The 27,573-nt window shown below is 41.4% G+C and overlaps 1 protein-coding gene across 5 annotated transcripts in view; it reads right to left on the minus strand.

The window, feature by feature from the left end:
- Positions 1 to 26,114, minus strand: part of arhgef28a (Rho guanine nucleotide exchange factor (GEF) 28a) — a 49,017-nt gene extending 22,903 nt beyond the window's left edge. For all 5 annotated transcript variants that reach the window (XM_069514279.1, XM_069514275.1, XM_069514276.1 and 2 more), the window contains exons 1-13: positions 25,912 to 26,114; positions 21,653 to 21,707; positions 13,613 to 13,757; positions 12,751 to 13,131; positions 9,594 to 9,783; positions 8,125 to 8,314; positions 7,338 to 7,407; positions 5,582 to 5,628; positions 5,322 to 5,397; positions 1,725 to 1,837; positions 1,368 to 1,639; positions 846 to 1,029; positions 605 to 716 (exon numbers count right to left, since the gene is read on the minus strand). In XM_069514279.1, coding sequence (XP_069370380.1) covers positions 605 to 716; positions 846 to 1,029; positions 1,368 to 1,639; positions 1,725 to 1,837; positions 5,322 to 5,397; positions 5,582 to 5,628; positions 7,338 to 7,407; positions 8,125 to 8,314; positions 9,594 to 9,783; positions 12,751 to 13,131; positions 13,613 to 13,757; positions 21,653 to 21,685 — 1,813 coding nt within the window. In that variant the 5' untranslated portion in view covers positions 21,686 to 21,707; positions 25,912 to 26,114. The remainder of the gene's footprint in view (positions 1 to 604; positions 717 to 845; positions 1,030 to 1,367; positions 1,640 to 1,724; positions 1,838 to 5,321; positions 5,398 to 5,581; positions 5,629 to 7,337; positions 7,408 to 8,124; positions 8,315 to 9,593; positions 9,784 to 12,750; positions 13,132 to 13,612; positions 13,758 to 21,652; positions 21,708 to 25,911) is intronic.
- Positions 26,115 to 27,573: the final 1,459 nt, after the last annotated feature.

Genomic DNA, 27,573 nt, shown 5'->3' on the forward strand with positions numbered 1-27,573 from the left:
CTTTATTATTATAAAGGTTTCTTACTGTTATTTGACATCTAAAGTCATACCATCATTGTGTTTTATTCAATTTTTACTGCTACATTATAGAATTCTATCTACTTTATTTATACAAATATATATTTTAAATTTTTATTCAGATTTTATCCTTTTTATTTCTTTCAGTTTTGTTTAATTCAATTAACTTCAGACTTTAAATGGATTTCTTTTAAATTTGTCTGTTAAAATTGTGCTGTTTTTAATGGCTCTGTTCAGCACCTTCATTCTACGTACCTGTGTATGAAATGTGCTTTATAAATAAATATGCCTTGCCTTATGTCAGAGCCTCATCAAGTATTGATTTTCTCATCTAGTACATTGCAAAAAGGCTTATTTCCTTAAAAAAAAAAAAAAAGCCTTCTTATGGGCACATTCATTAACTGTGGGTTGATTTGATTTTATATTAGTAGAGAGAGAATCTACGGGTGGAAGCTCGTGAAAAATTCAACATCAAATCAATCCATCTGCTCCATTAGTGATCATCTAAAACATGCAGGGGAAATACTGTTAGTTTTGTGTAAGACTATAACCGTGTGAGGTGGGTAAGGGTCCCAGTGTTACTGACCAGGGCTGATGTCTGAAGTGTGATTGTCCCGGGCAAAACGAGCAGGCCGCAAACTGATTTTGGGGGCAGAGTAGGAATAGGAACGCAGTCGAATCCCCTGGTCATCCAATTCCTAAACAAGGAAAGAAAAAACAAGCATCCGGAGTAAAGACAAAAGACTTCAAACAATGCCTCTCAGTATATGAAGGAGATGTGGAAATGTCTGAGTGAAATGTTTGACAGCTACGAGAGGGTGGTTTACTTTTGTGGCGGGTTCGCATGCCGCAGAGGCAGACTTGCTGCGAGTGCAAGTAAGGTCAGCGGAGGGACAAAAGGCGTCTCTCGTGTCTTCGCTCTTCTCCACGTGGGACGAAAGCGGGGAGAGCGGAGACTTAATGTCGGCGCTGTCCTCCTCGCTGTCCATCTCCAGAGCCACTAGACTGGGGCTGGAGTGAGAAATGACCAGTAACACACAGAGATAACCACAATGAAACAAGTCTTCCTAAAGTTCAGACACAAACTCCGAAGAATGTCCACACAAACTGGTCCGGACTTTCTCCGGACTTTGCCTACACAGCAGGAGATTCTCCGATCAGACGGAGCTCCAGTTGATTTCTCACATGGGCTCATTTAGGTATTATCTGGAGTTTTTACTCTGGATGGAATGACTCCAGAAAGTGTAGAGCCTCTCACTCGGTCATCTGCGTTCTCACATACAGCCCCTGCGGAGATTCTCCAGAGTTCAGTGCCTGATGTCTGAAAGCGAGCTCATGATGTTTAATACCTGAGGTCGCTGGCGTCCATGGGCGGACTGTCTCTCTCGTCGGTCGGCTGAAAGGAAGTGGGAAAGCTCAGCCTGGCGAGGGCCCGGTCAGCAGGCGAGAGGGGGAGGGAACTGAGTGCAGAGCTGGGGCAGAGGTTTTCTGAAGAGGGCGGAGGAGTGTCAGTGGTGAGCAGGAGATCTTGCGAGTCCACCCCGTCCCATAACCCGCTGTCCGTCCCTGTGCTGTCGCTCGTCACTCCACTGATGCTGTGCTTGAGGTCGACATCATCCAGCTGAGGCAAAAGACAGATGCACTGAGTTAAGAAAATGTGAGAAAATGTTAAATCGTGTGTTTGGAGAGAGTGGATGATGCACAACCTGCGACGGATGTGTGGTTTTTCGATCTTTGATGTCCATGGAGAGTAGAGGGTCTGTGGCATGCTGAGTAAAATGGCTCTCGACTCCACTGGACTCCACAGGATGATCATATACTGTGATAAACACACAGCACAATCTCAGTTTAGTTCAAATAAATTAAATTAAATAAAAGTAGGCATCACCTGGTCCCCATTTCTTTTTCCCATGTAATCATTCCTGGGTTTATTTACTGTCACAGAACAAGGTGAGAAGCCACTTGATTGTTATAATTCATCCTCCTATTAGCCAGACACCTGAATGTCTGCTTGAAGAGAGAGAGCAGCTCAGAGTAACATGAAACAAGCAAACATTTTAAACCAAACATCAGATTTATTTATCATATTTACTTCAGGTCTGATCTGCTGTTGTGGTTTATTCTGGTAATTTGTGTTTTTTTTCAAACCATAATTAAATGGATCTTTCATTGCCAATGAACCAGAATCTTAGAAGACATTAATTTTTTACAATAATTATAATATAACATTCATAATTATATAAATATATATTATTATCACTGATGCATTAACATGTAAACAACATTTCATTGTTGAGTTAATCTGGTTAATTGTACTGCTTTGTCTAAGAGCTGCAATGATTATTCGATCAATTAGTTAATGAGTCAAACAACAAAAGCATTTATATATTTTTTACAATCAAAACTATTAAGTATTTGTGTCTAACCTTTCTAAATTTGATACTTTTATATGTCACACATGATATTTTTTAGGTGAAACACTTACTGATTAATTGAAGGATAAAATATAGGTTTCAGCTCTACTATACGCTAAACTAATGTTGGTGTGTTCTATAACCACCTCACAGTTTACCTAAAGGTCCAGTGTGTAAGATTCAGGTGAAAGGGAACTATTGGCAGAAATTTAATGTAGAATAATACTCATGATGTTTTCACTAGTTCGTTTCATCTAAATTGTATGAATTGTAGTTTTCTTTACCCCCCAAAAAAAGTATATTTAAATACTTTATATTTACATCTAGGGACCCTCTCTACGGAGGCCGCCATGTTTTTTACATTAGTCCAGAATGGACAAACTAAACGCCTTTTGAGTTTTTATGACAACTGAAGCTTCCACAGGTTCTCTTTCACTTTTGGAAGGAGAGGGTGAGGTGAGGGGTGTTCAGCTGCAACATGCAACTTCAACACTAGATATCACTAAATTCTACACACTGTACTTTTAAGTAAAATAAAGTTAAGCGACCATTAACAGTGTGTGTGTGTGTGTGGATGGTATTTCTACTATAACAATGTGGAAAATCACCTCTTGATTAGATGCCATTTTCATAGAACTCTGTGCACTTTCCAGCCAGACTTTGATGTCTGGATCAGCCGAGCCTGCACTAATGTAAAGGAAATCCTGGGCATCACAGAGGCATTTCCTCTCTGCTGCTCTCACACAGTGAAGACATTAGCACGGAGCTCAGACATGCAGCGCAGGACAAACTACTTATATCCAGTCATTGCATTTATCTGGTTTTCTGCCTACTTTCATTTGATTCGCTCGAGATAAATGGTCAGTGTGTATGCAGTTTTATTAACAGGACAAAAAAAAATCTCCAATTTTAATTTAACGGTCAGTGAGATACTGAAGCAGCTTTAGTCTCAGCCGGTAGACTAATTGTCACACTGGTTAGCACTGTCAATAACTCAGAGTTATTTCATTGTTACTAGAGAAACCTTTGGGCATGCAATATCTTCAATATTGAACAAACAGTTCAGTGGGGGTGGGGCAGTGAGGCTTCAGGCTGTGGACAAAGTTGAAAATCTCTTCTTCTATGGCCTCGCATAAACTAAGGCAGCTCTGGCTGCACATAAACTACAGCTCATGTTCATTCAAACTTATATATAAACCACATACCTGAAAACATAATAAAGCAAATTCAGTTTTCATTTTAGGAAAAAAAAATTGATTATAAAATCTTCATTGCAGATAAACCAGGCAGGATGAACACACAATTGTCCAACTTCACTCTGCATCATAGACTGCTTATAAAACGCTCTGCACACAACGTCCAGCACACAAACAATAAAAAGTGACTGATTGTAGAACTGTTTGAGGAGGACTCACTAATGACAAGGAATATTTCTGAAATAGCTCTGAATATTAACACAGGACAAGAAAACAGCCCATTCTAAACAGGCAGGTTTACAATACTCACTGTTCTAGTTTTGACAAATTCTGAAAAAAAAACAACAACAACTCTGCATTAACTCTGGACGACACCTTTGTCCCACAGAAGCCCTGAGGCCCTGTCTTCACAACAGATGCACTCAGCTCAACAGTGAGTGTGATGACTTGAGCAACAAAAGCAGAAATCTACAATGTGCTCCAATGTGAAACACTGGGATCACTGCCCTCCCGTTCCCACTCATCAGTCCTCCACAGAGACAAACTATCATACACACACCCACGCTCCACTTTACTGGCCCAAAGTTTACAGGCTCCACCCAGCAGCACCAGAGTCTCTTCCGATTTTACAGCAAACTCTTTATTCCTCAACAACAACACACAGGAAATTAACATTCACGGTAACCGTGGCAACACCTGAAACACATTTGGGCATCCTCCTCACAATTTTTCTTTTTACAAGCCAGCAAGTGTTTGCACTGGCTTAGCTCATGCAATGTTTCGTGTTCGCATGTGTTTAAAGAGAATTCAAGGGTAATGTATGGTGTTCCCCTAAAAGTTCAGCTTTTGTAAGCCAAGGGCATTTGAGCTTGTTAACACCCCCCACCCCCCTCACTTCAAGTACACAGCTCCAGTGTGTGTGGAGTTGTGGCGGTGGTCAGTGGGGGGTTGGCAGGGCGACAGGCCGGAGTGGGGCATCTCCCAGCTCAGACAGAGTTTTTAGCTGGGACGAGCCTGACCCCATTCCTGTCTTTGTCCCGGTGACGGGGCAGATTCCTGCGCTCTCAGACTGTGTCATTGTGGAGGCAGAGCAGGAAAAGACCAGACCTGCACCGTCCGAGGACATACTACGTCCATTTAACCACAGAAAAACTGCTTCTCTGTCCCACATGAAGGTGCATCTCTGTCTGTGTCTGTTAAGCAGTAGGTGTATTGATTTCCTATGATGTGATTCACAGCGCTGCGTGCTGTGCCAGCACCACAAGAGAAAGGATCCAGTCAGGGCTTCTCAACCAGCTTAGTATGCATTGTTCCCACACCCTGCTGTTCAGCACAGCCACAAATATGTTGTTGTGTGTTTTTTCTTTTTTTTTGGATTACCCATTCATTATTTAAGCCAGATGTCAGAGTACTATTGCCATAATATTGAAATGGAAACTGTATTTGGGCCTGAACAAGTTGCTATTGTGTCATAAATCCTTCAACTATTGTGTATCCTTGAGATAGATAAATAAAAGGTTCTTGATAGATTAAGAGGGGAGAAGAGAAGAGAAGAACAGAGGAGAGGTGATGAAGGGACGGGAAGAGAAGAGAAGAGAAGTGGAGAGAAGAGGAGAGGAGAGGAATGGGGAGGAGGGAAGGGAAGGGATAAGAAGAGAAGAGGAGAGGAGAGGAGGGGAGGGATAAGCATTACCAGATAATGAGGATGGGTTCTCTTTTACATCATCGTCATCGTCGTCCAAAGACAGAACAAGCTGCTCTTCGAAAACCTTTTAATAGAAAAAACCACAAAGGAAACATGAGTCTTAAGTAAACTTAAGAAGTGCGTACTTAAAAACAACCTAATTGCACGTGAGAACCCGCAGCAAACTGAAGAGGCATATCCATAAACATTTACAACACATAAGTCACTCCCTACCACAGACCAGCACATATAATTGTAAGTACACTCACGTTATCCAGCAGCAGATGCTCTTCCACTCGCAGCTCCTTGCTAATGCCTGTGCAAAATAAAAACATTTCACTAGAAGTTGATGCATGGCGCCCTAACTCCTCCTTCTCCACCCCAGGAGAGTCGTGTGGACACCACAACATCAGGTCCTTTGGGTGTGACGCCACCGTCCACTAATGGAAACCTGGCCAATGAGACGTTGAGCTCATCCAGAGCAGCACGTCCAGAGGAAGAGCACATACTCCCCACTGTGTGCTTGTTATTTTTGAGAGGATTAATGGACGGCTGCTGAAGTCCGGACAGGGTTAAGGTCAATACTGAGGTACACTTCCTGCTTCTCTTTATGAGTCGATACTGCCATCTCTATGGTTACCAAAAAGAGTGGCCACAGGTTAAGTGAGAGCTAAATGTGTGTGTATGCGAGTGTGTGTGTGAGAGAGAGAGAGGTAGTGGTTCATCTAAAAGGATCTTCGTCTTTGTGTGTGGTTGCATGCCAGCCTGAGCATCTCACCCCAGGACAGAAAAAACAATCTGTCCCCTGAGTTTTCTCCGTAATCTCAGAGGTAGAGCAAACACACGTGTGGAGGAGTGTGCGCCTTTTATGGCGTCGGCTGGAAGTGTTTTCTTAGTCTCTTCAGGTTGTAAGTGATGGATGTCAGACCGTACAAATGTTTGCTCAACTGAACCTGTGGCGGTTTGCTTTCCACCTCTCTTCACTAACATCTCCCTGTACTCGCATACCGCCACACGCAGACAGACAGCAAATATACGAGCTGTCTGTGCAAGTAGAGATCAGTGTGACGTCCATACTAGAGCTGAAACTAGTAGTTATTTCTATTATTTGGTAATCTGAAGATTATTTTTTTGATGAGTCAAATAATCACTTAATCTCAGAAATGTCATGAAAATAGTAAAAACAAAAGGGCCCTATTTAGAGCTCAATGAGACGTCTTTAAACTACTTGATTAGTCAAACTATATTCAGTCCTCAACATTAATACTCATTCATCAATGCATTAAACTGGTTATTGCAATTTATTTGTCTATCGATCAACTAATCATTACATGTGTGCAGTCTATGCACTTACATGCATGTCAATGTGTGTGTGTTTTTGCACGTGTGTGTCAGCGTGTCAGGCTGTGTGAGATTTTTTTTCTCCTCAGCTCAAGTTACAGCCGTGCACAGGTACCGTGGGACTAGCGGGGGACACATGAGGGAGAACACAGATAATGCACGTGTCTTGATTAGGCTCATCTCTCCCATGTCGGTGTGTCATTGGAAAAAAACGACACTTGATTACAACTGACCAAGATTATTTTTACTTCCTGTAGCAAATAACGGATTAAATGTACTTTGCACAATCCAGTCTCTATTGTTTATGTACAAAGTGTTGCACATTCCCTCCCCTGGAGCTTATAGTATTTTTTAAATTTAATTTGTATTTCCTATATTTATACTTGCATAAATACACCACAGCAGATTCCGTTTACAGTGTATGTGTAAACCTGCTTGGCAATAAAACCTGATTCTGATAACTGCAACAGAGTACAGTTTACTTTACAATACCTTTATTTATTCTTCTAAAATTAGTCCTTCTACTCTGCTGATTTATTAATGCCAGAGCACTCACAATAAAAAAAATGTAATAGTAAAAAGGACTGATAAACAAGCCTGATTATCTGATTACTGCAAATAAGTCTGAAGATAATAAATGGTCACTTGAGAAAGGAATTCAGAGCTTCATATAAATCCACTTACCTTCATCAACAGAAAGGGCTTCATCTTTGCTTCTCTCCTCTCCCTCACCATCATCCCTGAGCACATTGATCTGGAACAAAAGCAGACGTGATGTCAACGCATTCAGCATTCCATGTATAGTGAAAAATATATAATGTTATTCAATTATTTAGTCATGATGCCACAATCAAATAACAATAAAATTAGACCTGCTAAACAGGTATATATTGCTAAAGTTCTGCAATGTTAATAAAGTGTTTAAACACAAAGAAAGTTCATTATGCACATGCTAATATCCAGGGGCGGATCCAGGGGGGCACTGGACCCAGGTTAAATCTGACTGACCCCTGAGGTACCCCTGTCCTGTCTATCTTTTTTTTTTTTTTTTTTTTTAAATAAACTAGTTAGTTACTAACAAAACAATAAAATAAATGTGATTTGTTAAGAATATCAAAGCTACAGAGCTAACAGTAAACAAGGAATGACTTAAATGTGCACCTTACTGAATCAGGAATTGTGTTCGTGGATGCCTGATATATAATTGCCCCCCCCTGTGTACATCAGGCCCCCCTGATTTAGAAAAATCCAGTGTTTGCTTACCGTTACTGACTCAACTCTTATCAAATTAAAGGGTGTGAGAGTCAAGTGCGTACTGTTTACACAAGTCTGAACAAAACCAGCATAAATGGCCTTATCGACATCAGCGGCACATGATGCACAAAGATCCATGGGAGTATTCATTAGCCACTTCTCTCCCACATGCAGAAGTAGTTTTGAATGAAGGTTTTTCCCTGTGGTCTTCTCTCACCAGCCTGACGATGCTGCGGTCTTCCTGTCTGTCTCGCAGCACCATGATGTCGTCCTGAGGGCAGCTGCCGGGCGCCTGTCGCACAGTCAGGGTCAGAGAGTTTGTCCCGGGACAGAACCTCAGCGTGCGGGATGTGTCCGACCACACGCTACACACACCTGGGGCGGGGCCGACTCCGGGGCCTGCAGAACTGATGAGGAGAGAAGAAGAAGCAAAATGCACCCTTAAGGAGAATAAAGATTATCAGAGGTGAGGTTGACACAAAGTGAATTTAATGAGAACAGAAAGAAGTCCGCTGTACGAATAAGCTTTTACTGAAGCCATCATGTGCTTTCATTGTTCTAACCTTTGTTTGATTTTGTCTCTACTGACAAGCTCTTGAGCTTTATCTGTGCAACTGCAAGTGGAAGTGTTGGCACACACCAGAAACATTTTAGGTATTTCCATGAGCATTCTGTGTACATTTCTGCTCTTCACTAGCCTACATGTTACTCCTGCAGTGGTAGAGGAACGTTATTCTATTTCAAATATTTTACAAAAATGAACTCAAGTCAACTTCTCTACTTGAGTAAAAGTAAGTACATACATACAAACATATGTAAAAGCATCAAGAAAAATAAGTATTTAAAGTACAAGTACTTGCTGATTGTAGCCTATTCCCTAATGCAACTGTCTATTACACCATTAACTGTGACGACTGTATTTCTTGTTTGATACAAGGATAATAAAGACTGGCAGATACATAAAGAAAGCTGCAGGTAATGCTGAGATAAAACAATACTCACACCTACAGCATACAAACCCTAACCCAACCCCAATCTGGTTGACCTTGAAAAAAACACAAGCAGAAAGACCCCAAACGAACCAGGATTCAAACCGGGTCCCTTCTTGCTGTGAGGCGACAGTGTGAAATGTCATATTAATACATTTCTAAGCCTCCCACCACTGAGTTCTTGTCACTATCAATCGACAGCTGTTACATTTTGAAACATGATCTCTTATCACACCTTAAACAACCCTACTGAGCAGCCTATAAAGAATGGTATGTTCATGAGCTGTGGTTTTATCTGTGAGGCTGATGTTTTCCTTTGCTGGTTAGAGGCTTTGTATAGTATGTGTGTGTTTTTTTTTAGAGAACAGCAAATTTATCTTATACATGGTTGGTCATGTTTGATGTTTGCATGTGTGGTCTTCTGAAGACGTGGCAGCTGATAACCACGTCTGAGTCGTGCTTTTTAAATCATGTGTTGTTTCTAGCAGCTCATCAATATTATAAGAAAGGAACAGCATGAACCTTACTTGGGATAAAAATGGTTCCAGACAGCTTAACTAGTTCAAGAAGTTCCCGTTAAAGGACTTCTGGAAGCCATTAAAAGGTGTCTGTCTGAGAACCTGAAGGAAACATAATACTTTTACGTGTATAGCTGTGTCTCACAAATAAGGACTGGACAACAGATACGGAAACTTACGCTGCCAGCACCCGGAACACCGCATGTTGTCCGTCCCTCTGAGCGAGCTGCAGAGGAGTGTCTCCCTCCTGATTGGGCGAGGTCAGTGCCCTTTGACCTCTGGGTTGGTGAATTAAGAAACGGGAGAGATGCACCAAACCCAGACGCACCGCCAGGTGAAGCAGGGTTTCTTTGGGCTGAATCTCAGCTACTAGAGAGAGAGATAAAGAAGTGGGAGATACAAGCAGATATATATAATGCGTTCAATTTTTAAAAAGTAAAGACAAAATCTTGTGAAGTAACACTAAAGCTGTTTTCAGACATGAATTCCGCAGGATATCCGAAGTATTGGGTCTGGAGCTGTGTGAACGGTGGTGCAGCAGGAGGCAGGACACAATGTTCTAATTCTGCTGCGGAGATCACATGTATTTGTTTACAGTACATCGACACATTTCTTCATCTGGAGACATTTGATTTGTCTTTTTAATATACTTGCTCGTGGCGAATCCTGTGGAGCATCTCCTGCACTGTTCTGACATTGGCTCCTCCGGACATTCTCAACCTTAACTGGCCGGAGAAAGTTGTTGCAACTCCTCCCGTGGATGTCCGGAGGACATCCAAACTTCAGTGCATGTCTAAATGCAGCTTATCAAGCGTGTAGGTAATATTTTTTGCAAAACAGCATAAAATAAGTTAACACACAGCAGTTCTGTGTCTACTGCGGGTGAATGAACTCACTGAACATACTGCTCCAGTTCTTCAGAAAAAACTCTACATTACATTTATCAGCCTCGACTGAGAGGAGATGTACAGGTGATATGTTACGTACAGAATGTATGGTATGTGTGGTATAGAAACATTGTACAGATGGAGGACAGACAGGCTCTTGGTTATATAAGGTCCACAGCTTATCAATATTGTTACGATCTGGAAAAACTGGAATTTTGTCCTCTCGACACCTGCTGTAAAACATTTGCTGCCTCGTGTGTAGGTGATAAACAATCCTGATTCCCTGTGATTCTAGATGATGCTTTCACATGCACATTCTACATTAACATGTTCCTGCTGACTGATCACTGTTAAGCAAACCCTTTGCATATATAATTATTGTTTTGTGAGCATCATGTGAAAGACTGCGGTGCTCCATCTTCAGCCCTTCCCTGTAAGTGTGGGTGTGTGGGTGACGGTTGCCATGGCACTATCTTTCAAACGACGATGCAGAATAATTCAACTATTATTTTTTTTCCTTTTTAATCTGTAGCCGGTGCCCAGAGTTGAACTGAAACAGCCCGTCACCTCCGAAACTGCGGCGCTAATCATGACCCAGTTTCGACTGAGTGAGAGGAGCGAATACTGAACATGCTCTTCATGCAAAGTTCAGCACACAAGAATGTCATTGTCACACTGACCAGTAAACACTGACAGAGTAGGAGCCGACTGCTACTTTGCATTTTCAGCACGCCCGTGTTTTGCATGGACATTCTGGGTTTTCTATGCAACGCATGCACATACTGTATAATGAGAGGGGGTGCAACAGGGGTCTGAACAGACATGTTCATTTGTTATGGGCTCCAGTCTGTCTCTGCAAAGATTTAGCTTTTAAGGAGGCAATAAGTAACTATACCAATGACATATGAGCTGTGCAGTAAGGTTTTCATACCGGGGTGGGTGAGCTTTAAAACTTATAATCACCCAAAATAAACCTGTTTAATATAAGGTAATACCATGGCACCCTGCTAGTATATCACATTTCTAAATAATACTTTGAAATAATTAAATACCATAAATAACAACACAGGTTCTGAGGCCAGACGCCAGGAACTACTCTGACAGCTGTGGTGTAAAGGAGCGGGAGCGCGGTGCAGAGGAGGATTGTGGGAGTTGATTTAATAGACACAGAGGTCTGCAAGACAACTCTAATCTGACGGAGGAGGGATAATGGCAGTAATTGCTCCGTCTTTGGAGCACACCGGCCTCTGCCTGGCTGGTCTGGCACATCATGTGATGAACGAGCTGGGCTGTACAGTCAGATCTCATGTAGGGTCTGAAACCTGCTGAACAGCAGAGCCCCGCTGTAATGATATTAACCTGAAGGACCGAAAATCTGACGTACTGTAGTTCACATGTTAAAGGGTTGGTTCATCAAACGTAAAAAAACAAAAATTCTCATTACTTGTTTACCTCCCTCTATATCTATGGTATAGTATAGTTTTGGCTCTAATTTGACCAGGTTTTAAAACATCTGAGGTTATGAGATTTTCTTTCTATAGAGAAATGTATAAGAGGAACTTTAATCCTCTTCCATCCATTCATTAGTTGAACTGCTTAAGGGTTGCACGGTGGCTGGAGCCAATCCCAGGTGACAAAATGGGAGAGGGGCGGGGTCCGCCAGACATGCAAAGAATAACAACCGTTCACGCTTGCATTCACATCTATAGGTGGGAATGTGAGGTGGTTAGCTACATTGCAAACCACTGCACCACCGTGCACCGCCTTTCATCAGGTACAGTATAGACTTCGGACCACATCAGAACTTGTATTCACATTAGCAGACAATTCTGCGTTTGATGTCTGTAGTTTTTACCTCAGATGTGTCACGAACATTAACTATTATCTAAAAAAGTCTTTCTCTCTCCCTCCCTCTCTCCCCCTCCCTCTCTCCCTCCTGTAATTGTGGATGAACTGTTGCCATATCTTAGTAGCTTAACACAATTTAGAGAGACAAACTCTACATTTGATGATGAACATGACAAAGGGCACAAAGCTAAATAATGCTAGTATGGAAATTAAAAGTAGGAATGCAGACTGTGTGCAGAATGGACCTATTAGTATGAACTAAATTCCTCTAGCAAGTTTGATTCCAACACAGCCCTTTGATATGTGTCCTCCCCACAGAGCTTCCCCCACTCTTTCTCCATTTCATGCTTGCACTGTCCTCTCAATAAAGGAAAACATATCTCAACACTTGGACATAAAACTCCCAAATGTGCTTTGTTTCATTTAGATGAGTTTGGTTTTTGAAGTTTAAATGATTTATACGGTGCAAAGGAATCTGTGCTTTAGAAGTGTCAGAAAGCATCAATAACAGGGCAGGTCTTACTGAAGAGTCAACACATTTACCTCTGGCAAATAAAAACCTGCAGGTCGTGACTTTCACTCAAACGTCCTATATCATTACCTTCCCTTTGCTGACTGCCAGTGTTTTTCCACTGCTGAGGATAATCCATGTTGGCCATCGCCTGTGCAATCTTCTCATCCAGCCGCCTGAGACCATCTTCTTCGCCTCCACTTTCTCTGAGCTGCACCTCCTCTGCATCACCCTCATCGCGGTCCAACCCTCCAACAGAGAGCTCCTCTTCAGGCGGCGGCACCGGAAACCTCTTCAGGACCTCCAGGTAGCTCTGGGTGCCGAGCTGCTCCCTCTGTGCACTCAGGTACTCTGCTGCTTCCTGGGCAACGTCCCTGACGTATTCAAGAGATGTTTCCCCCTCGCATGGCTTGACTCTGTCCTCTGCATGACAGTAGGATGTGACAGAGACACATTCCACGAGGTCGTGACCTATGGGAGACAGATGAAAATCAGGACAGATCTTTGGAGTCAGATGAGGCAATAGCTATGTCTTAATTCAGAGGCTGCATCCTTCATTTACCCAACCCACGAAGAGCACAAAACTGAAATGATCTGTTCTACTGAGGCTTTCCGTGACCAGCGTCTCCAGCTCGTCTCACAAGTACATTTTGATACCCCTTGGTTCTTTAACATGTAACATTACCTGTTCATCGACTAGAAAATTTAAACTCAGACATCTTGTTGCTTGCAGGTGCCATTAACTCTTTGAAAAACATTTTGTCACTGAAGTACAATGAATCCTGGGAGGGTCCGGGCCAAGAAGGATCCAACCTGTGGAGCTTTCCTATGATCGCACCGCAATCTGTCTTCAAAATGTAGCCTCGGATCGATGCAGCCATCACATTAAGACACAGCTAATGACAGGCAAGTAATGAAACCTGGGTGTTGTTAAGGTGACTGAGAGACTTACCAGGAACTGTGAAGCAAAGGCTCATCCCATCATCTCCTCTTTTTGCTGCGGTCACATGTGTTAGTCTGGAACCTTGTACAACCACATAAAACTCTGCCTCTTCAGGAGCGCTGGCTTGTAACTTCACATTGGCCTCCACTTGTCCCTGAGACAGGAAAAAGAAAATCCATCCATTCAGTTTACAACACCGGCAAAGTGAATTATTGTCAATAAAATCGAGGCAAATGGCTCCAGTTTAAGGTGGAAATAAGGAAGGAAACTTGGCCAAACAGTTTTCTTTAGAAGGGAAATATCTTGTGTGGTCACCCCGCTGACACCGTCTAATCTGCTTCAGTCAATTTCACAAAGTTCACAGTCATTCTTGTGGTGGATGGAGGGAGGAAAAATGGGGCAGCAAGCAGGGGAAGAAAAAAAGCAGAGAAAGACACCAGTCATTTTCTCACAATGGGGGAGAGCTGCACCCCACTGAGCGTCTACTTCATGATCCACCTTCATAATGAGATTCATTATTTCGGTTACATCAGTGACCTTGTTTTTTTTTTTTTTACCGACCTCGTATGAACTCTACTGTTTTCTTCATCACCTCAAAGATGCTCACAATCTCTCAGGAATTTCAGATTGTGAAATTCTATGATTCAGAGTATAACATATGGATAGATGTACTAGAACTTTATCTTTTTGTTGTTTTTTGCAGTGTGGTTAAACGTGGTGGGGGCTTTTATTTTGTTTATGAGGGTTTGTTCTTTTCCTGTCGGTTGAGTTATTACATCCTCCAAGGACGTTATGTTTTCGCCTGATTGTTTGTGTGTTGAGGGGATTGTGGGATTAGGCAAAAGCTACAGGACAGATGACCGCAAAACTTGGAGGAAAGATGTGATGGGTCAGGAAAGAATCCAATACATTTTGGAGCAGATCTGCACGTTCTTCAACATTACGAGGTAGGGCGTTTTTCCACATTTTCATTGATATCTCAGAGAATAATTTATGGATCTTGTTTTAAAAAAATTGTTTTACAAATAGTTTAGGTGCCTGATATTTATGAGAGTGTGCAAAAAAGCACGGATCAAAATAAAAATCAGATCTAGTGAATTTAAATGTAGTTTCATAAGGGGACTGATGGGCCTTGGCGGAGGTATGGGCTCTACTGAGGGACCCTCTGGTGTAAATTCTGTTGCATTTTACTGTTCACTATTGCCTTTAGACTACAGGTTGATCTTTCGATTAACACTTAATTGGCATTTGGAAACATTTACAGAACATGGAATGAACAGAAGTGCTTAAAACAGACGGACGAAACAAAGAAATAAAATGAAAAAGGAAAATAAACAAGTAAAACAAGGTCACACAAAACAATGCCAAGTGACAGTGTACGTCGACACTCAGTGACATCATTCAGGTTCCTCTTTATGTTCCATCTGTAAACATGTGTTTGGATTCTTTTTTATCTGTACATAAGCGTTACAGACTGTCCATAACATGAGGCTTAAACAGCTTTGATAAGAAAAGATAAGTAAAAAAAACTGTCATACTGACAACAGAACACATGGAGGGCAAGACGAGCAGAAAGATTAGATTACACAGCTTGTGGTGTCCTTACACAGAAATCAAGATTTTCTGTCTGTTTCCCACTGTGGTCAATGCATCTCATATGTTTCTGCAGGATAGCAAAATGTGGGAATTTGTGAGAATTCAGTTATGTACGAAAAAACATATTTTCCGTCCTCAACACTTATATGGATGTCCTAACAATAGAAACCACAGAACTTAGTTAACCTCCTCTAGAGACTGAACTTTGTAAGAAAGTGTATCTGTAAGTTCCAAGCTTGTGCAATCTTATCTTCTGTTTTCTTGTGCTCGGCTTCGGGCTTTCTCTTGTGATTTATGGGCCATCCTTAATTCACTCTTATTGTTAGCACTTTAGGCGGGGGCATCCATCATGTTTAAATATATTTTTAGTCCCTGCATCATCTTAACGTTCGCGGCTTCTCTGTGCATCGCTGTGGTCCAGAGTCTTAACAGTTTAGCAGGATCTCACTAAACGCAAGGGAGCGAAGCACACACAGGTGACAATTACAGTTTAGAGTGTGCATGGATTAAATATAATCTACAGTATTATCACACAAGACTAGGAGCCACGCTACAGCAGCTCGGTGAAGCTCTACCTAAGCACAGCAGCGCTTTGGGCTAAATGCTGATGTCAGCAAGAAAACATTCCCACCATGATAATGCTTTCATGCTGTTAACCATATTGTTCACCCCATAGTGGTTTGAATGACTTTATTTTTTACTAGTATTCTGAAGCAGTACGAATATTCCCTTTTTTGCCACTAGTCTGGATAAAATAAACATGTAATAAATAAACAAGTAAAAGTAGGGTATCATTTGCTGTTTTTTTTCCCATGAGAATACACTATGTTAACTACTCTGGACGTGCTCAGAGGTCAAATGTTATTACAGGCCAAAGATTTCTCACACAACCTTAAAGGGAAAGGCCATATTTTCCTGGTCAACAAATCAATAATGGGGTGAATGTAAAGTCTACATTAGTGGATATTAACACTGACATCAGTTTCCCTTTGTACTCACTGTGTCCCTGAACTCAACATGGAGCTTTCAACAGTTACTTCTTTGAGTCCAGTCCAGTGTGAGTCAGAGGACGAACTACAACTGATCTCATGTGTTTAAGACTGATAATGGAGGTCTGACTCGAGCAGCAGATTCTGCACACTAAGTGGTGAGCAGCAAGACCACTTAGTGTGCACTTAGCACTGTTAACGTTATCACTGATTGTTTTTCCACATAACGTAAAGATAAGATGTCGATCCGTGCATGGTTTGGGCAGACATTCTGATTTCAGGCAATACAGACTCAAGGAATCAATTTAGAAAATTAAAAGAATCATTTCTACAGTAAATTTCATTTGGCAATTTGTTGCATAAACTTGTACAGAGATCTGGTCAATTCACTGCTGGATCTAGTACTTTTCTAAATCAGGGGCCATAAAGGGCCACAATTTACACAGAGGGGCCAGTTTTATGTTAAAAGCCATGCACAATTCCTGATTCAGTGAGGTGCACATTTAAGACATTCCGTGTTTGCTATAGCTCTATGGCTTTGAGCAAAGACACATGATTGAATATGTTTATAAAAATTGTTCCTTGTTCAAGCCCATTGTGAACTTCACAAAAGTTTACATATAAAAATAAAAATAAAAAAAGTCTTCTGACAAGACAGGGGCACTTCAGAGGCCAATTAGATTTCAGCAGGGGCCACGGCCCTCATGGCTTTGCCCTTGGATCCATTGTCATGGGTCAATTATCCTTCTGATAAATCTGATAAATCATCAGGACGCTTTATCCGTTGCCTGTCTTTGGTATTGTATTTAATCTATTGTTTCCCAGCGTTTAGATTTAATAGTCTATGAAATACAACGCAATATGTGAACACTTCTTTCCAATATCTTCTGATTTAGTTTTCTGTCCTCCGAGGACGCTCCAGCTCTCATTTCATGGTCCCAACAGTCTGCAACAGCCTCAGACGATATTGCTTTACACCAGCACAATTTAATCAGAGAGAATTTGCTTGACCCAAACTGTATCTCCTGTGCCTCAGGAAAGAGGAAGGAGTGTGGCAGGGTGGTGATAAGATGTCAGACTGATGTGATCTATGGCCTTTTCTCCTTGGCGTTATCATGACACAGCCTTATCCAGTGACAATGAAATATTCAACACCTCGTGCTTTTACCTCCTGCCTCCCATACGGGCAGTTTTCAGGTTAAGCATAATGTGTTAATTATGGAAGATGAGGAGGTTCTCACTTACGGAAGAGCTCACTATAAATGAAAAAGGCAACAAATGCCATGCAGGATTACCTTTAAATGACATAACAATTATTGGGTATTCTATTTAATACTGATTTCCCTTAAAACAACAGCGGCATGATTTTGTAATCCCCACATGTTGTTGTCTGGCCAGTGGGGGGAAAAAACTGTATGTGGTCTCCAGGAAACCAGCAGTCATCAGGTCTGCAGCTCTTTGTCATGATCTCTTGAGAGCAACACGTAGGTGACGTCAGGGGAGCAAGATCAATGCCACTGCAAAAACAAAAACAGCTCCAATAACAGTCAGTTGTCTTAGTGAGCCGGCAGCCTTGACGTCAGCACGGACACAGTATTTATTTATTTTTTTTAATATTAAGTATTTTTCACTGTATAGTAAGGAGCTGCTGTAACGGAGCTGACACAAGGGACAGTTTTTTGTCTCATGAAAAAGCCTCAACAACTCCTTTTATAAAATGACAGTGAAATCAAGACTTCTGTTGGAGTCACTTTAAATCTGTATAACACAATAGTTTGGCTCTGATCAATAGGCAACAGACAACTGAGGAAAAAGCTCATACTTGGACTATTCTACCAACAACATGTTCCATCCAGCCTATTAACATTCAAGTTAATAATCAAGCAAAGTATTTTTCAAACGTAAAACGTGTACGACAACATTTCAACTGACATTAGCAACTCATATGAGCTGAAAGAAAGTCAGTGGACCAGAGTCTCATTGCAGTCTCGAGTGTGACAACTAGCACTGTACTGCGGGCCTGTTCTCAGACAGCGCTGAAACACATACCTCCGATTTAATCTGCTGTGCAAATGAGATACTAATACCAAGTGTACATGTCAGAAAAGGCCGTCAGTAGAACTGGCATGGTGTCACAAACATTTCCCATCAAATGACGGCTGCCAAGTATCAACTCACTCTTATGTAATAATACCCAGAAGTGCTTGGATTTTGTGGAATTTGTTTTGATTTTGTTATTGGTTTTACTGAAAGCAATAACCATGATGATTAAGAGGCTTGATCATATCACACCTGTTTCACTGCATCGCTGTGTTTGTTTTAGGGTAGATTTTAAGATATTGTTGAAAACCTTCAAGGCCCTGCATGGCCTTGCTCCTGATTATATTTTAGACCATTTAATCCCGTATGAACCTCTGCATAGCTTGAGATCCTCGAACAGGGGTCTTCTCACTGTTCCACAGACCGGGTTAAAAGGGGACCGAGCCTTTGCAGCCAGGGACCCAAAGCTCTGGAATGACCCGCCCGAGGAAATTAGGTCGGCAGAGTCAGTATCTTCTCTTAAAACAAACCAAAAAGTCTTTTTTAAATTGAATCTGAGTTTTTGGATTGTTTGGATTATTTTATTTATACTAGTGGAGGTACATCCAAACGTAGTTCTACCAAAAAGCCTTTCTTGATTTTATCTGTGCGGTTTTTTCTTTCATTATATGTCAATTTTATAGATTTGTTGTGTCTCTCATTGTAAAAGCTCTTTTGAAAAGTGCTTTATAAATAGTTTATCATTACAGTGTTGATTTTTTGGATCTGCAGTACCTGAGAAAGTCACTTTAAACAAAATCAGTCCAGCACTTAAAGGAGGAAACAGAAACCATAAACCAAGAAAAGCACCTTGCTAATACAAAGAGCATGTGATAAGCATCCCAATCAAACCTTACTGGAAACTGAACAAACATGGTACAACGAGGATATAGCTAATCTAGCTCCATTAGTCAGCATGACATTGTGCTGAAGTGAGATAACACGCTCATAGTAACCATGGCAACATTCATGTTATGTTGGCAAGGTTTTTGTTAATTTTATGTAAAAGCACTTAATGCAGAAATGGGAACGGTTTTGTTGGTATTTGGTGGTGACTGTACTAAATACAACTTAGATCGCCAAAGCTTGTATGAGTCATCCTCTGAGGTGATAGTTGCAATAGTTACATTTCAATTGAGACATTTCAATCCGCATTCAAAATGTCAACCAGGAACATCCTCAGAGCAGGAAGTAGTACTGTTTATTGTGCCAGTTAAAAAGGAACGTAGACAGGAAGATAATCACCCAAAGCATTAGAGGAACAGATCCACGTGGAGCAGCTCAGTCTCCAGACTTAGGCTACAATCACATTACTACACTTTGGTGTGAAAACGGATCAACTAGAATACACCTGGCGTCCACACAACTCTGAAGTTTTAGAGTCGCTAAAGCAAAAAAGTTCAGAAAATGCTGCTGGCCCCGATAAATTTTGAAAACATTGGTGCTACTTTGTTGTCTGTACGGGCAGAATTTGTAGTGTTTGGAAACTATGACGTAGACACTCATGACCACTTGCTGATTGGGTCTTTTTGGTCACAGCGTAGCCTTCGCTGATTCATCAGGCTCTTTGCACGACCCTCCTCTGGAGGAAAATAACCGTCATCAGCCTCGGCTACCAGTACAGAACGCAACATGAATAATCAAGCACTGCTGACCCTGTTGTCTTTGCTAACAGCTGTTGTGTTCAATTCTGCATTTTACATTGAAACTGTTCACATGTGCAGGAGATGAGCTATTATTCAAGCAACAATTTTGCAACGAACAACCAAATGCTTCCTGTTTACACCGGCATGCGCATGCACAATGTGACAGAAGTTTTCAGGTGTGTTAGTATAGACAGGGATTGAACTGATTCAGCACAAAAACACTTCAGTGGACAAAGGGATGGTTTTAGATTGTAGCCATCAACCATGGAGCTGGTTTGGGATGAACTGAACAGAAGGGGGAAGTTAAGCAAACTAATAAAGTGCAAAGAAGTTTCAAAAGAATATTGTGCATAAGGACCGAGTATGTGCAGCTGCTACAGAACCAAAAAATTTAATTACGGTCAAGTGCTATGAATCCTTTTTTTAATCTCCACTTACAAAATCTTTGATTTAAGGATCCATGAGATATTAAACCGCAAATTTGAATAACAGCCGGGAAAAACTGAGGTGTTGTAAAACGTCCGACCAGTTGTGCGCACACCTGGACGACAGAATCCCTCTGACATGAAGTCCTGCACTGGAGCGCAATAAAAACCTCATTAAACCCCCTCACTTTCTGCCTGCAATTGAATGCAGCCATTTATCCATTGATCTGGCCTAACAGTATCTCCTGTGGGTCTGACACTATGCTGAACGTGTGGAGGTGCACCATAAAACTTTACCAGGCGTGTTACAATAACAGCCTTTATTTCGCAGCAGTGTGCTGTGGCTTGTCCACACAAAGGCCGCCATTGAAATCTGGATCTCATTCAGCAGCGAGAGTTGCTCCTGTTGAGCTGTGACCTTCGAGGGTGGAGACGCCACTTCCTCCTAATGGAGAGGTGTGTGTGAGTGTATGTGTGTGTGGGGTTGTAGAGCCCGCAATGATTCACATGCCAGGGTTTCAGAGTGGTCCTCAATCAGCCTCTACCAGCGAGTACAAGCAAAGGTTTGGGAGCGAGCCTCCCACCCCCCTGTCTGAAACTGGTGACACAGCAAAACAAGCCGACACTCTGCTTACCAGAAATCTGGCAACGCTTCAGTGAGTGGCCCACCCAGGCTTCCACGCAGACAGGAGAATAGGGGTGAGAGAGAGGGGCAGAGCGAGAGAGAGAGAGAGTGAGTGAGTGAGGGGGGGGATTGAGGAGAGAACAGGAAGGCCGATGGAAGAAATGAAAGTAACAGCACGAGTTTTACTACGTCAAAAAAAAACAATAATTCAAACACAACTGCACACACTGGACTCCATAACACACTTTCCAGAAGTAAAATGTGTATTTGTTTAATTTGAAAAAAAGGTGAGTAGAATCTTAAAAAAGCAAAGAAACAAATGGGTATATTCTCTCTTTCTGGGCCCCATGTTCACAGTGACAGCCATGCTTTCAGGAGGCCTCGTCAGTTGGTGAACAGGCTGTGCAAGGCCCCGGCTTCCCCAGGGACTGAAACCCTCCTGGCTTAGGTTTCACCTGTGACACAAGGCTGGCCAGTCAACCAGTGCACAGATGGAGAGTCAGGACTAAGACAGAGAGGGCGGGGGGACTGAGGAGTGATCTAATTCTGTTGAGAACAAAAAACAGAATTGGGTCTAAATGTGGGAGAGTGACCCAGAGGAGGGATTCAAGGTACTCGACCAACCACTCCCAAAAAAACAGACCCTGCACACAAGAGAATCACACAAGCAGAAACATGGAGGCACTTACATATAGAGGCACCTCTCTTCTGTTCACCTCCATTTTCTCCCCATCCACCAGATACCTAGAGAGGAAATAGTCATGTTACTATACATACATACATTTAAATGTAACTGTGCACAGTTGTCTCCTGCATAGAAAGAAATATTTTGTCAACAGCCAGAAACAAAAGGGGGAACGTGATGCAGCCAGTGAACTGAGCGACTCCAGGAATAAATGATGATTATTTAAAAGTAACAAACAACAACACCTGAGCTCCCCTTCTTATGGCGAGCGATGTGAGATGTATATACGCTCCCATACATATGACGCTCAAGCTTACAGCCTTGAGGTCAGTGAGGTCACCACCACTGTGGATGAAACTACAACAGCTACAGTGTCGGAGTCTTCAGGCAGAAAAGAGCAAGGGAGGGAAGAGTAACTGTATCTTCTGCACACACCTGATCCTCTGTGACTTCACTCTCAGCTGTGAATAGTGCATGATTTCAAAGCTGCACGGCCGTCTAGACCAGGGGTGGGAACCCTTATCCTATCCAGGGCCATTTTATTTTCTATGACATTGTTCATATCACAGTAATTATTCAAATGGAACTGCTTCTCTTTAGCGAGGTGCCTGATATGAGATGGTAGCGATGATGATGATGATGATGAAAGTGATGCGACTCAGCTGATTTGAGCAGAAACAACTTGCTCAAACAAATCTTCACGTTTGGTAGAGTCGGGCGTGATTGGCAAAGACAGTATTTCCTTTCCATTATCAAACTCAGCACACACAACAATGGCTGGTTTTGTTATGTCTGATGTTTCATCCAAGCCCAGAGAGAAAAACTTCAATGTTTATTTTAAACGTGTAATCTGTTTCTTACTTTGTTTCCTACATAAATTCTGTTAACAATGATGAAAAGGTTTGGACAGGAGCATATTTCTGATTCGAAAATTAGAAGACTTAATTAATTACCGAAATAGTTTAGACCATTAATAATTTCCCCACAATTGACTAATCAATTAATTGTCTAGTAATCGATTCAGCTTTAATCCCAATGTTGTCAATATTAACTATAATTCAAGCACAAGCAAAACAATAAATAAAACACAAGCAATTCTTTTTTAACTGTTGAAATTTACTCCATATAAATATAAAGTAAAATTGTAATGGTTGGGAGCACTCTCAACTTAGTCAAACCCAAAGTAACATTATGAAAATAAACCTGTAAAATGAGACAGCACCAACAACAGGATTCGGTGTCTCAACAGCAAGTCCAGTCACGTTACTCTGTAAAGCACTGACTGATGTCCTCAGGGTTTATCTCACAATAATATCACGATTACATTTGTGTACTGTAATATTGTGGCCAAAGGATATCTTATCCATGGAGGACTGCAGTGCCACGGGCCTGGGCGTCTCGCTCTGTTTTTAATCCTACTCATATCAACCAGGCCACATGTGGAACTAGAACAGGAACATTTCATATTGTAGAATAAACATTGTTCTGGGTTGGCAGGTTACAACCCATTAGGTCAACACAACATGAATATTCTCATGCTTTTGTTTGTGTAAGGTTTAAAGACAATCTGAATCCACACACCGAAAAGAATAAACAGGATCCGTCTCGATTTGAGCCTCAGGGCTCAACGACAACTTTTGAATGGTCGATAAGCTACATTAGATGTAACATGAAACCAAAATAAGACACCGTACTAGTGAAGACGTGTCTTAAAATCCGCAGTTAAGGGTTGTGTTCTTCTAGTCTGCACAGCATTTGTCAGTCATTGTCCTCAGCCTGACTTTAGCCTCTGACACGTTCGGTGTGAATAAGAAACCTGACCTGGTTGATGGCCACACACTCCAGAACAGAGCGTGAGAACAGAGATTACACACTACAAGAAAACGCTTGCTGTCAAAAAGCATCAAGGAAACTCATTTGGATTTCTGAACACGTGACGTTAATGTGTTCAGACGTGAGCAAGTTTATCCTGTTGTCCTTAGATTTAAATTTTTTTCAGGTGATTCATAATTGAATAATTCCTTTTACATGACGAGCTGCAATCAGTTGATGGGTTTGACGGCTAGCTGTATGAAAATATGCTTGTTCCCAGTTTAAATATCTCATTTAAACACTTTAATTTACTGTTCACACTCTTATATATGGGGCATGGAGGTACATTTCGCAGCAGTGTTACTCAGTACTTCTCAGAGGAATGTGCTCGATGCAATGATGATACAAACAGAGGCCACAATTAGCTGCATCGCTGTTACTCAACAGTGCCACTGTGACATCATGCGATGCAATGGTGTTTCTTGCAGAGTAACACGAACATGAGGCATCTACCTACTTATTCCACAAATGTCTGTATGTGGAACACATATCTCATGGACCGCCCATCTAATCGTCTTTACACAGGAAGTGCGGTACCAAGTTCGGTGCGATTTGCAAACTGTACACATTCAATATTAATGACAAGCGCTCTGGCCAATAATACCTGTCGCACCATATCATTTAGATAATCTGATATTTTGTTTCGCTATATTGGACTGACAGACATTCACAGGACTGTAATGTGTATCTCTGTCATGGCAGCAGCATTCACTTTATCACTTGTGTCTTCAAAGTAAAAGAGCAACCATTGTTTTGCCTCTGTAACGCTTTATGCTTATGAAAAACACTGACTGATAAAATCTTCACTGCAGATAAACCAGGCAGGATGAACACGAAGTTTCCTCTGCACTGTTTATAAAAAGCTCTGCACACAACGTCCAGCACACAAACATTAAAAAGTGTCAGTGTATCATAGAACTGTTTGAGGAGGACTCACTATTGACAAGGAATAAATCTGAAGTAGCTCCAGAGCACTAACACATGAAAAGAGAACAGGCAGGTTCAGAACAGGAACTGCATGAGTTATTATGGACGATGTGTTATCTGCAGTGTCAACAAACTGCTTCCACCTTTTCTATACCTTATGCATTTCCATATGATGGTCAATAGTTCACCCAAAAATGAAAATTCACTCATTATCTACTCACCACTATGCTGATGGGGGTTGGGTGAAGTGTTTGAGTCCACAAAACACTTTTGGAGTTTCAGGGGTAAACAGTGTTGCAGCCAAATAAAAAAAAGACATAAATGCCTCCATACTGCTCCTGTGGTGTCATCCAGGTGTCCGTAAGCCCCGATATTTAAAATCGAGTGAAACTGCGTCATCTACACCAAGTTTTTAGCCTAAATGTCCTCTGATATCTTCCTCCTAGTTAGCGCTGCAGTGAGTATCACGAAAGCTGCAGCTACTTCAATTGTATTGGATTTGGCTGCAACACTGATTACCCCTGGAACTCCAAAAGTGTTCTGTGGACTCAAACACCTCACCCACAGCATTATCTACTCAGCATAGTGCTGAGTAGATAATGAGTGAATTTTCATTTTTGGAGAAACAATCCCTTTAAAGGTCCAGTGTGTAAGATTTAGGTGAAAGGGATCTATTGGCAGAAATTCAATGTAGAATAATCATCATGATTTTTAACGAGTTTGTTTCATCTAAATTGTATCAATTGTAGTTTTCTTTACCCCAGAAAAGTCCCTTTATATTCAAATACTTTATATTTACATCGAGGGGACCCTCTCTACGGAGGCCGCCATGTTTTTTACATTAGTCCAGACTGGACAAACTAAACACCTTTTGAGTTTTATGACAATTAAAGGCTTCCACAGGTTCTTTGTCATGTTTAGAAGGAGAGGGTGAGGTGAGGGGTGTTCAGCTGCAACACTAGATATCACTCAATTCTACACACTGTACCTTTAAACATCCCAAAGGAACAATACAGGACCTCAGTGACACTCCTGCATATGAACAATCCAGTCAGTGAATGAATTCAATTCTGAAGTGGTCCCAACACTGACAGTAGGAGTTGCTATAAAGACTGAGTGCAGACCCTGGACCCTGAACATGCCATGCCTCGCTTTTTACCTTGTACCTGTGAACGCAGCAGCATTCCTGATTCAATTCAATTGTATTTGTATCATAAACACACGATATCTCAAGGGACTTTACAAAGAAGATGAAGACCTTTAAATGTTTAGAGAAACCAACAGTTCCCACGACGAGCAGCACTGAGGCGACTAGAGAAAGAACTGCCTCAACAACTGGAGCAAACCTCTGGATCCAGCTATAGATGGAGCAGCAGGCACAGATCAGGTGAGAACCACACGATCATGTGCACACTGTCCTTCTCTTCTGTTTCAATCTGTGGTTTTACAGTGTCCAGCCATTACCTGCTGTCGTGTCTCCGCTCCTCTTGTCCGATCAGACTCAGATCCGACGATCGCGACTTTTGTGTCCGTACAAACTTTCCTGCGCTGCTTTCTGCTTCTGCTCCTTCACGTGATCACTGGAAAAAGCCTCTGACGCTTTTACTCCGCATTTCTGCTGCGTCTCATCCGTCTCCTCGCTCCAGGAGGGAAGCGGCTCACAGTCTGTTCGCAGGTGTCGCTGGAGAAGTTTCCCTCTCTGCTGCCTGCCCCCTCTGTGGTCCAGCCCCCTGACACACACACACACACACACACACACACACACACACACACACACACACACACACACACACACACACACACACACACACACACACACACACACACACACACACACACACACATCAGCCACATGGTCAATGTGCGCATGAGCGTTTTGTTTGGATCACAACCTTCATAGACAATTATTTACCTCTCCACCGCAGTTGTATTAATAATATGTTTGGTTTTGGGTTTAGGTCACATTTTCTTCATTAAAGGTTCAGTGTGTAGAATTTAGGTGAAACAAACTAGTGAAAACATCATGAGGATTATTCTACATTAAATTTCTGCCAATAGTTCCCTTTCACCTAAATCTTACACACTGGACCTTTAAGTCTTTTTTATTTACTACTGACAATTGTTGTCTATTTGCACACCCTCTAAAATTCTTAAGAGCATAATTCTTGCTCGTGTTAAGTTATACTGGATGCCTAAATCCATCCATCCATCCATCTAATAAGATTATAGTGAAATTGCTGTATTTTCTTAAAGCCATATCAATTCAACACTTCATGTTGTTACTAGGGGAAACATGGGATCAGTTGCAGTTGCAGATCTAAATCAGGGACCATAAAGTTACAAAAGAGGTGCAAATTATTTGTCCAACATTTACACACAATTCTTGTACTTAACAAACACTCATATTTGTTGTTAGTATTGTTAGTATGTGACTACTTTTATTTTACAGCTCAACATATTTATCACAATGTTTTTAATTGGTTAAACAGTATATACAGTAAATACAATGAGCTCTACCTCAACCTCATATATCTACAGCAAACTAGTCAAGTGTCTAAAATCAAAGATAATATATTATATATATATTATACATTAAGAGATAATACATATTTAGCTATTGCATACCTCAGAAATGCAAAGGTATGCTTTGGGTATACTGTCATTATTGTTTTTGCTGTCTCAGTTTTAGTCACAAATAGCAGAGACCAAAATCATGACTTTGAGTGAAATGAGTCAGGCTCTAATAGGGCTGGAACCTACATTTCACAAAATGCTACTCACTCATTCTAATCAACCTTAATTTATCATACTCTGGAAAGTTCCTCTGTGACTCCTCTCAGATTGTCCTAAACTATGTTTTCCTTATTATCCTGTACATGGCTCACTTTGAGGGCGAGGGCTCTTCTTTGACTCATAATTCACACTGTTGCATCAATGTACAATGTGGGAAAGGGCATCTCTCACTGATTTGTTCATTGTGGGCTAGTGTAGGAACATGGTGGTGCAACATGGCAAACCCAATCCCAAAGGATATATAAAGGCTAGATGTAATGTAACAAAACACTAGTTTTGAATTTACTTTTAGTCACTATAACATAATTCTCTAGTTATGAGTTATCTTTACCT

Source organism: Paralichthys olivaceus, chromosome 18, assembly GCF_024713975.1.
Source record: "Paralichthys olivaceus isolate ysfri-2021 chromosome 18, ASM2471397v2, whole genome shotgun sequence".
NCBI classification, from domain to species: Eukaryota; Metazoa; Chordata; class Actinopteri; order Pleuronectiformes; family Paralichthyidae; genus Paralichthys; species Paralichthys olivaceus.